Source organism: Hyalella azteca, unplaced genomic scaffold, assembly GCF_000764305.2.
Source record: "Hyalella azteca isolate HAZT.00-mixed unplaced genomic scaffold, Hazt_2.0.2 contig12512, whole genome shotgun sequence".
NCBI lineage: Eukaryota > Metazoa > Arthropoda > Malacostraca > Amphipoda > Hyalellidae > Hyalella > Hyalella azteca.
Window position 1 is genome coordinate 67,362 of NW_025942469.1, and position 11,594 is coordinate 78,955.

General features: G+C 40.4%; 1 protein-coding gene across 3 annotated transcripts; it reads right to left on the reverse strand.

Annotated features, from left to right (window-relative positions):
- Nucleotides 1-2,332: 2,332 nt before the first annotated feature.
- On the reverse strand, nucleotides 2,333-10,884 carry LOC108666837 (peroxiredoxin 1). Of its 3 annotated transcripts, none has more exons than XM_018153770.2 (5): nucleotides 10,687-10,884; nucleotides 5,564-5,870; nucleotides 4,751-4,910; nucleotides 3,502-3,592; nucleotides 2,333-2,667 (listed from the first exon to the last, which is right to left on the reverse strand). In XM_018153770.2, the coding sequence occupies exons 2-5, from the start codon at nucleotides 5,824-5,826 to the stop codon at nucleotides 2,582-2,584; spliced, it is 600 nt and encodes a 199-aa protein (XP_018009259.1). In that variant the 5' UTR covers nucleotides 5,827-5,870; nucleotides 10,687-10,884; the 3' UTR covers nucleotides 2,333-2,581. The 3 variants fall into 3 exon arrangements, with proteins under 3 accessions (XP_018009259.1, XP_018009260.1, XP_018009258.1); XM_018153771.2 differs by lacking the exon at nucleotides 10,687-10,884 and adding an exon at nucleotides 10,257-10,308; XM_018153769.2 differs by lacking the exon at nucleotides 10,687-10,884 and adding an exon at nucleotides 6,412-6,509.
- Nucleotides 10,885-11,594: the final 710 nt, after the last annotated feature.

The window sequence follows — 11,594 nt, forward strand, 5'->3', positions numbered from 1 at the left end:
CGGATCTTTACAAAGCAATCAGTTTGAACTTTCTCTTCACTTTATGAAACCATACTAACCAATAAGTTTGAATCTGCTCTTCGACACCGTGGACCTTGGGAGACCCAGTAGCGGTTGTGCGTTGGTTCCAGCCTCGACTTGACCAGTAACGCCAGGTCGGTCGCTGGGCAACAACAATCTTCTCTTCTCCTACATGAAGCCATACTAATCAATCAGTCGAACCTTCTCCCTTGTTTTTTTTTTTTTATGAAACCATAATAGTCAATTAGTTCGAACCTTCTCTTCACTTGCAGGCAACCATGCTAATCCATCAATTCGAACCTTCTCTTCGCAAACAGATCACACTAACCGAGTTCGAACCATCTATTCACTTGCATTGAACCATACTAATGAGTCATTTCGAATCATATATTAACTTGCATGCAAACATGTGTGCGATCGACGGTGTTCACATCGGTGTATAATAACTCCGTGCCAAATCCCGCTTCACCTACACCGGCTTCACTTCATAGCGAGTTTTCGAGGAATATTATTGAGAAAAATAATTTGCTGCTTTCCGATCATTCGCGGGTCTCTGAGGAAGTCGATCAGCAGATTTGAACAGCCCGCAGAACTCGATCGGTAGTAAAAGGGTAGAGAGGCTTTGTGAACACTTAATGCAATGAAAATTACCAAAGAATTACAATATGAATATTTAAACAAGCAGTTTTAGTTGACCAATTAATTCCCCATAATGGATTTTACCTATAACGGCCGAGGTCTGCAGCGTAACACCCGTGATAGGGGTGGAATTACTGATTCACTGTACGTTGGTGTGGCATGAAGCAACGTGCAGCTAGAGTAGGCGAGTATCGCGGGTCATTGTAACAGCACGGCAACCTCTCAATTCCATCTGCAGTTCTTGATCGTCCAGGGCAGTGCGGTTCAGTGGTCAAGTGACTGATACTTAAATTCCAGCTACGCCTTTGATGCTTGTGAGAGCGTTGTAGATTAGGCAGTTAGGCTTTTCACCGGTTCTGAACATGCAGAATTTTCATAGCTTATTGCGGATCTCCAATACGCAACTGACTGCTCCTGCAGTCAGCGTATTCGAGATGCTAACGCTGCTCCAGCAGCGTTAGCATCTCAGAGACGAAGTGGCAAGGAGTGACAGGTGAAAAGCAACAGAAACAGAAAAGGGAAATGCAAGGAATCCTACCTACATAACTCAACCACACAACCGAGACCTGCACAGTCAAGACACCGCGAGCTCAGTGGTGGGGCGCTCAGGAACATGAATAGTTAGTTGATCCGACTGGAAGTGTTCATCGCGGTATTACGAAATTGAGCTGCGCATAGAAGCTTGTTTGTTAGAAATTACGACACATTAATTTACACATACTTTATACTTCCCAACTTCCGCAGCACGATGAAGTGCAGGTTCGATATGTGCTGTTCGATGTAGGCGATCATAAAGACACGAAGTAAATGAATGAAGTTTGATCGCGATACATTATTTGTGATTTTAATGTGTATTGTCATGAGCCCAGGATCCAAAAACGCAAGGCATGAATGAACAGAGTGTAAATGAACGCTTAAGACCTTGAAGACCACTTATCATCTATACATTCTTACAGCGTAGCTGGGATCTATAGTTTTATATTCGCCTATGCTTGGCTCTTGAAATTCATGGTGCACTTATTCGTCGATACCATACCTTCAAATAGCAGGCGGCTCAGATTTCGCCTTCTAGAACAATCAGATTTAAGTAGAATCCTACCTATGGTCCACTAAACATGGTCATCTTAAAATTTCAAGGAGCACACGGAACTTTGCAGCCTTCATCATTGTCACTTCTGTTACACACGTGCACGTCACAATGTGGGCGTTTAAATTTGAAAGTCATAATATATAATAAAAAAATATAATATAAAGAAATTTCGCTCTGCCACAGATCAAGACAAAACGGTGTTCGCAATTCCTAGATTAGAGCGCAAAAGGAGACTTCACTCACATGACGAGCACATGACTTTGACAATACGATTTAAGGTCCCTGACGGTCCTGTTCATCGGTCGACAACAATTTTTATCAGCACCGCGCCCGTCGCAGTGTCTGTTCCAAGATGATCGAAGCCATACATAGTAAAGCACGCACGATTGGGGCACAGATACAATTTTTATATCAAACAGGGAGTTGGCGAATTAGCCGTTAACCGTCACGAAAACATTATTTCCAACAGGAAGACAAGACACGTGTTACGTTCTTATAAGAGGCAACCATTAATTTGTAGCGACAACCTTTCAATAATAGAACGCAATCAAATCATAACTAAGGTTAATGATAAGCAAGACCGATAACACTGAATATATATTTCCTTACGATATCATCATGGCCACTCAACTAAAGCGAGGTCTCAAACTGAACCCATGAAAAATAAACGAAGTCATTTTGTAAAGAGCAGTAACGAAGTCAAACAACAGCAGGTTGTAAGGAAATGACTGGTTCCACTAAATTGGTAGAATGGTTTTGATTGAAAGCCAGGTCCCTGGTTCACGTTGCACGCAACGAGCCTCATTGTCAGCGTTTAACGTAATGTGAATATTAGTTAGATTTTTCGAAGTAGTCCTTGCTGCCCACAGGATCAGGCTTCATGGTGTCGCTTCCGGGCTTCCAGCCAGCAGGGCAAACTGTTGAGTGCAGAAGATATTCATGATGATGAATATAGAAAGCGTCAACCTTGAAACCAACTCAGTGTTATCTCATACGCAACTATTGTCAACTTTTTTCGAGTCTGAACCCATATCACCTCGGGTGCAAGCAGCATGCAAGCTGGAGTGCATGTTAAATCTGTTCATTTATTTATGCAACCCCGCAAGATAAGCTTAATTCGGAGTTCACAATATATCTTTGAAAGTTGGTGCGTAGATGGGCAGGTGCTGAGACTAAATTTCTAAAATACATTTTACCGATTCCTTTCAGATTTTTCGACCCCAACACAAAAGTATTAACAGCGTATCAACTTCATCCACGAGTTTAGAGAATTTTAGTGGTGATGTATAGCTGAGGAGACTAGGCGTGAAGGCAGCAAGTGACAGATCGCTGAAGGGGTAATTGCTTCACTGAAGTTGACGAGACACTGACTTCTAATGAGCGGCAGGTATGAGTGTTTGCAGCCGTACGGGCTACACTTTGATGAGAGCAGAAAGGCATTTACGAGAGTTACAAAAATATATAACCTATTTGGCATAAAAACAAAATTAAATTTTACAAGTCGCAAAGAATGGATGGATATCACAGTTTACTCTCGATTAGAACGTGTGATTTGTGATTAGTTTCCTACTTTGTTATTTGAAATGAGAGTAAAATACATCTCACCCGAGGTGACGTAGGGTACAGTAGGATCCAGGACTAAAATTGTGATCACTAGTATATAATTTTTAGGGTGATAGAAAAATTTAGGACAACTATATCTGATTCAGAAAACCTATGTTTAAAGGCTTTATTGGCCTGAAAATACCCACCTTCACCGTGCTGGTCTGTAAACTTGAAGGCTTGCACCAAACGAAGAGTTTCATCGACGTCACGCCCAACAGGCAAGTCGTTGATGGTGATCTGCAATAATGAAGCAATCTCTTACGCAATAAGTTATACTAACATTAAAAATTAATGTGGCGAAGACAAGTAAGAAGATTGAAAACACGAACTTTTTCAAACAGACATAGACGAATTCGAATAAACGATTGAAGCTGACAAAAAAATGTCGTTAATAATCTAACAATAAAATTTAATTTTTATTACAAAGCAACAGATTTAATCATTCGATAATTGATTGAACCCAAGACAAATCTAGGAATAACTTATTCATCCTTTGAACCTACAGATCAAAACTTCTAATATTCAACCCAGTTCGCGTGAGCAACAAATACGGTATAGGCCGAAACTCGGAAGGTCTAAGAAGTGTATACGAGTTCATCAAACATGTCGCGGGAAATAAAGGTAATATAAGCACCTGCATCATTCAGACACAAAGTAGCTCATTTCAAAACTAAAGGTCTGCAGGTAAAGGTGGTAATGGGTTTATAACCTCATTTTGATATAGGTACGACTTTTAGGAGATGTAAATCTACAAAAAAAAAAAAAAACCAATGCCGCTTTTTCCAGGCTGAAAACAATTACGCCAGGACTTACTTGGACCGAAGAGAGGGAATGCTTTTTGAGGCAATGCGAATTGGGTAAAAAGGGGAGAAAGTTGGGGAAACCCTGGTTCAAGGAAACAAACTTGTCACTAGACCGATAGTATGTAGACACAAAATGGCAACATTCTGACTCTAAATTTTGGTACTCCGTTCGTTCAGGGACACCAAATCAAGGCCGTACTGGAAGTACGCCATTTTGACGGCAACCAAGCGCCGCCAACAAGCGACATCGAGAAATAAACTAAGCTTTCCACGGCTATCTCCTCTCTCATCGGTGCCGCTATCACAGCCGAGAGAGTGGCGCTAACCACTGCACTACAGTGAACAAATGCTCCTACATGTATATTGCTTCATTGGGCGTCAGACACGCAATATACCGGTAAGCTGAACATCACATACCGATTTATATCAACTTACTCTTACCAAGAACCGCTCTAAGCTTTACTTCATTAACCAGGCTGTCATTCTTCGTGCGGAAAATTGTCATTTCAAATAAACTGACAGCTAAAACTCTCTAGTTTTATATAGTACAGGCTAATGTAACAATTCTCATTATGATTTTTTGTGCACTGACCTGTCGTAGGTTTTGTTCTTCGTCAATGATGAAGAGGCCTCTGAAGGCGACACCATCCTCCTTGAGTACTCCGTAGGCACGAGCGATCTCGAGGTTCTTGTCGGCCAGCAAGGGGATGTTCATGTCGCCGAGACCTCCTTCACGGCGAGGGGTGTTCACCCTGCCAAGAACATTATCGTCAGCTGAAATACTCCACTCAGTCACGATTATCTTTACCATATTAGCGTTACGGTACAAACAAGGGAACAATGTGAATACAACCATTGTTGAAGCTAGAATGAACTCTGATTCATATTGTGTAATCAAGGAAAACCTCTAAATCCAAGGTTCAGAAAACGAAATTTCGTCACTTTCAATTTCGTCAAAAAAAATACACAATCATATAGACACCATACTAAGTTACAAAGGCATACACGATAGAGGCACGGAGCAAGCCGGGGTCTTTACTCCTGCAATTTTGCAACATAAAACACGAATTTAAAGTCTCCTTTGTGCCTTCAATTATCAGCATAACCCATGGTTCTTTCTGACAATGGTGATCGATCCAATAGAAATTAGGACATCGGTAAATGCATTTTCACTTCGCCACGGCTCTTTTAGTGGATGAACATAAGAAATGATAACTAACAGAAGTGCTGCACGTTAAAGCAGCTATACTACACACAATTTGTAACATTAGTGCAAACGGGAATTGAATTCATCAGAATTCGCATTCTATGTAGCATATAAAAGCTATTATATATCACCATCATAATTAAGGTTCAAGACAAGTATAATGTTCAATATTGGCTATAAAGCGATCATGCAGCTCACCAAGCGAGATGGGAGAAATGAGAATCTGTGGAGCAGCCAACAACTTCACATCCGATCTTCCTGAAGTCCTCAACTCTATCCGAGAAAGCAATGATCTCGGTTGGGCATACAAACGTAAAATCCAGAGGGTAGAAGAAGAAGACCAAGTATTTGCCTTTGTAATCAGCGAGGGAGATTTGCTTGAATTCTTTGTTAACGACTGCCGTGCCCTCGAAGAAGGGAGCAGGTTTAGCGATGGCAGGCATGGGACTAATGGCACTCATGATTAAAGCTGGGGATGCACACGGAGCAACACACGAACACAAATCTGGAAAAAAAGAATGACGTTAAAATCAGAATAATAACAATAATGCAAATAAGAAATGAGGCAACGAGTTGTTTAATTGATTTAAAATACTTCTGCGTGAGCCCGCTCGTGATTCGTGAAGTCATTTTGTAATGAGCTTAGCATTGTAGCTCGTCGGTAATCGCCGCCAGGTAATTCCACGCATGCCTCAGGATAACGTGCCGGTTTGGTGCTTATCGGGCTGAACAAAATAATTGAGGTTATCACCTGAATTTTGCTGCGGGTAGATTAGATGGGATGTTCAAGTGATAACGCACCGCATTCAAGGCTGCCAAATTTCATTACAGGCACTGACTGACTATTTCTAAACGCTCGAATGTAAAAATCTTTTCAAACATTCGACATCAATCGCGTCAATCAGCAAAAACAAACTTGCTGATCCGCACATTAAATCAATGCGAAGCAAATCAAACTTCAAGGAAGTCACAGTGAAAACGTTCCACCAACTCAAAATCCATTACGGCATCGAATGCTTGTTGACAATTTAACCACAGGGACTTACCACACAGACAATTTGTACAATGCCACATACAATTCTAACTAAGATTTGTAGTTTCCGACGTTCAATTTCTTTCTTCTGAGAGGCGCCACGGGAATTTCATCCACGTCAATGGAGCCTCGACCCGAGTCGAAAGCTTCAGAAATATCGCTTCTCGCGGACCCTTGACTGATAGAGGTCAGCGTTTCAGAAGAGCCCGCAACAGATAATTTATCCGCCGTCTCAGTAGAGGTAGTTTGGGCAAGTAAACTTTCTTTGCTGTGGTCCAATTTGTCAGTACAAGTGTTCACAGGCACGACTTCAATTTCCGATTTGTCAGCTGCTACAGTTTCAGGAGCGCGCGATGAATCCAAGTGATCGATCGATATTTTTTCGCCAGTATCATCAGATGTAACGGAAGAAAGCGCCGTTTTCTCGTCTACTTCAAGAGATGGATTTAGTTCCCGCTCTCCAGTTGTGTCAGAAGAAGTTTCAGTCGCTGGGTGCGATGCTTTGCTGTAAAGCAAAGGATCTTCTTCAATTTCGGCTTTTGTGTGCGCAGAATTTTCCAGATTGGAAAACGCAGTCTGCTTTATTATGACGCTCTCATCTGAGGTAGCCTCTCTCTTATGTTCCTCGCTCGATTTTGCGTCAGACAAAGGACGTTCAGGATTATCACGCTCCACCGAGTTAACTTCCGTTTCGGTTGGCTCCGGCGTAACTTTACCAAGCTTTCTGTCAAAACCACCCAAGTTCGAGCAGACCTCTGTATCGTCTTTTACGTCTGTGCAATCAGGTTGCACAGTTCCTCCCGTCTTATCTTCACTGGCCTTATCCTCGGTAGCTGTAAATGACGTTTCGATAACCAGTTCAGTTTCGGATGTAGGATCGCTTCCAACTACCGATAGTGGCACCATCGGGTCGCTGCTTCCCGCATGTTTATTAATTTCCGAATCTACAACTTCAGTAATTTCCCCCGTTTCATTGTAGTCGGCCCCTCGTAGAGTTTTTTTGTTGTGGATTTCTTCGATCACCAAATCATCTAAGGAACAGTTTTCTATAGAGTTCCTATCCGTGATTTTCGAGTCTTGCAAGTTGACAGAAACTAGCGTTTGCTTCTCAGGGGCTGGGTTAGAATTTTCGCAGCTAGACAGCACACCTTGGCTTTCTTGAAGGCTGGTAAGAGTTGCAAGAGTAGACTCGTTCGTGGCAGACGATTCGTTGTCCTCATCGGCCTCTAGAAGCTCACCGGCTTCATAGATCGTGGGTGTCGGTCCGATGCGGCCAACACTTTCAAGGCGTTGAAGAAGATTATGGTCGTAATTACTTTTACGAACAGACTGTTTTTTAGCAAGTTCTTTTATTATAACGCCCCAATGATCTTCACCTTTATCTCTGGTCTGCACGGTTTCTTCCTCTACTTCAGCAACAGGAGTCGAAGACTCGGGATTTTCTATTGTGGTGTAGAAGTCGTCAGTCTGAATTTCAATCTCCACGCCAACGGTCTTCTTTGCCGATACTTCAGTGACGACTGGGACAGCAGGTGGAAGATAAGTTTTCAGAACTTGTTATTGACAAAGGTCATCCAGCATCATCAAAAATTAAATGAAGGAATTCAATGTAACAAATTTAATGCTTATTTAAATATGAAAATGAAGTACATTAAGGAAATATCTTGTTCATTTAGGTTTTGCACTATGATTTAAAATGGTTAATAAGCCACATAAATGGATTGTTGACATCAAAAAAATTCCAACTGAAGACAAATGCTTTGAAAGGAACTTTATATATCCACAATTTCTAGCAAATATGAAGAAAATATCTCACAGAAGCAGGTAGTCTTTCTCCATAATAGAAATTTGCACTTCATACATTAAAAATTGTAACTACAATTTTTGAGCCAAAAATTGTCCACTCTACAAAACATTCAATGATAACAATTTTTTAGTTTTACATCTTGAAAAGAATTTCAATGGGTTAAATATGACTAGACACAGAGTTGATTTGTAGCCATCAAGCCAATATTGTAAAATTACTATTCATTACTGAAATCCAATGGCTCTGATGTGCCAATTTCAATTACTTTTTAATTCAAGGGGCTTGATCTTGCAGTTTTGTTGCAATGATATTGGCAGCAGATATTCAATCTAGTAGGAATCTTGCACTTCTAAGTTATAAAAATGGCAGGATTCAGGAAAATTCAGTCATGGCTAAGTATAGAGACTTGGAACAGAACAGCTTCTGTTCCCTGGGGTCCAGTGGTGGTCCAGACCACCATCAGACCCCACCGGATCACCACCGGACTCCAGTGGTGGTCCAGTGGTGGCCCGGTGGGACCCAGAGGTGGATTTTTACACTGACGTAAGTTGTAAACGGAGCACAGCAACACACGTCCGCCTGCAGCTACAATAGGTAACAAAGCAATGCTGAACAGATGAGCTGATAGTATTTAATACCAAGCCTGGTTGATCAAACTAAAAAATTCCCTACCGATACAAAAATCATAGGCAACCTTCTTTAGTGATGAATTTCAATTTAATATTAATTGTGCACTTTTGTTGAATATTTGGTAGGGGATAATTCTCTAACTAGGGTCAACAACAGCTCCAAAATCAACTGGTAATTTATTGCAGCTTGGTAAGAAAATTTAGTCAATGCCATGTAGGATACTTCCATGATTATGATATGTTAAGTGTAGAAAACTTCACATCAGATTCAAGAAAAACAGCTGCAGAAAACAATTGCCTCCTGAACTAAGCCCACAACCATCTCATCATTTGTCCAGTCAAAAATTTTCTTTTGGATTATCTACCTCGAGTACCTTCTATTTGCCCATCAATGAAATTGCAAAATTTAGCAGCAAGATTTTGAAATTGGTATAAAAATACAATTTTGGAATTACAATATTACAAAATAGGCTATGGCATTTCAAATTTTCAAAATTTCTCATTACATAACAGAAACAGAAAGACCTACAAGGCTACAAGATACAATATTACAAACAAGTAACAAGTACCGTAAAATGGGGTAACTTAAACCACTTTTTTCTTTATAAATGATGCCATTTTTTTACTAGCTAAACCTGGAGTTATTTAACCAAAAAAATAAAAAAATTGGAGGGGGTACTCTGACAGGCTTTAAATAATAGCTTTTTTTCGTGGGTCACATTTTAAATTTTTTAACCTATTAGATATGCAAACTTTTCAAATCTTTCTATTGTGTTATGTAGCCTCAGTATTAGGCCTTTAATGACCATTGACAAAATTTTTCTATGTTAAATAGTTTTTGAGTTGTGGGGGTTTTTGTTAAAAAACGAAAAGTGGTCTAAGTTACCCCGCAGGTCTAAGTTACCCCATTATACGGTAAATAGGCACAAAAGAAGCCTCCTCATCCTCCTGCTCAACATTATAACCATTGTAAGTAAAGCTTTGTAAAGTAGGTATAATAGGCCCTATTTACAAGTTGTACCTAACTTGTAGTAATTGTAGCTTATTAGTTGTTACTTACAAGTTACAACTAATAAGCAAGTGTGTCCTGTGCTTTCATTTCCAGTGCTTGCAGCAAAATCAGTTTCAGAAGCTATTACAACTGAAAATCATTTGATAATTGAAAAACAATCAAACATTGTCAAATAATAATAAGTGCAATTGTGCAAATGGGTTCAGCATTCTTTATAATTGCATCTAGGCTACATGATCTACCATTAAAAAAAACGTATAAATAAACATTTTCAATGAAACGGCCTCTAGACCTACACAGAAAATACTGCTCGGTTGAGACTACAGTGTACATGTCCTAGTCAGTAGTAGTCAGCCATCAGTGTCAAATGTTGAACTAAGATTAATCAGCCAAATGCCATTGCCACTCACTCAGCAATGGTCGGGATTTCGGGAAGACATGAAATGAGAACAAACTCAAGCAGTCAAGCAAAAGGTTTAAAGGAATATTGTCTATACGTTTTAAAACCAATGCGTACAGTTACAGTTGATCATAGTTGAATATCGATAAATAATACAAAATCAGCAGAGCTACTATATTAAACGAGTGGGATAGACTTAGTACTTCAAAGAAATGACGTAAGTACTGTAAAAAAGACAATCCCGCCTACCGGGGAAACGAACCACACCAACAGCTGATGGGCCGTGGAAGTCAGAAAAAAAACTGGAAATTTTCTATCCATCAAACCAATATTGTCACACTGTGATGAGAATTAAAAAAAATCGCAGGTTAAAGAGAAATTCTTCTACACTAGAACATACGCTCGATCAGAAATGCCTACAGCTAACAACGCCAACTTACCTCAGACGTGCACCGGCTGCAACTAATACCCGCGCCCGCAGCCCGCCAATAGCCAAGGAGAGCGAGATGACGCAAACTGGTTATTGCGTGTGATGTCAGTGAATTGACGTAGCAATTGTCCTAGAACATTCCAAGACTCCACCTAAAATTTTCCTCAATCAAGTTTTGGCTACAATAATGCATTAAAATTATTCGGGAGCTAAATATTTTTTGACTAGTGATCTGTTTTTTAGAAACTCGCATTGATAGTTGTCACACGTCGGTTTACGAGTTTCACAATACCGATGACGACGAAGCTTTTTAAATCAATCTCAACTTACGGGGAATCAGCATGAAACTTACGGCAAGGACGACTTGGCAAATGTTTGAAGTAAAATCAAAAGCATTATCGTCGGGAAAATTAACCGCGCAATTGCCAGTAAGATCGTTTAATCGTTCAAGAACAGTCAGCAAGAATAGAATAGAAGTGTCGGCACTGAAGAAATAGGCCCATGGCCTGTTGCCGATTCTTTAATTTTTCGTGACGGGATTCACAAGGGATCCGGCCTTTGGAACCCGATCTTTCCATAACTGACGATTGATTGAGATAGCTGCTGGACTTATTGTCTGGTCCGTAATTTGCTAGGCACTCTAAGACTGAACATATGCTCCTGCATAGCATAGCTTCGTCTAGTCTGTTCTTGAAGGCGTTCATACTCTGAGCGTCAACGATGCTAATTCAGGGAGGCTGTTCCACTTCTCGGTGACTCAAAGTGAGAAGAAATGTTGTCGCATGGATGTGTTACAACGCAGTTTTTTTAGTTTATAACCGTGGCCCCTGGTGTTGGTTCTTGTTTCAAATTCTAGTAATCCTTCTGGGACCTTGTATAAGCCATGAGTATACTTGTATGCTTCAATGAGTTCCCTAC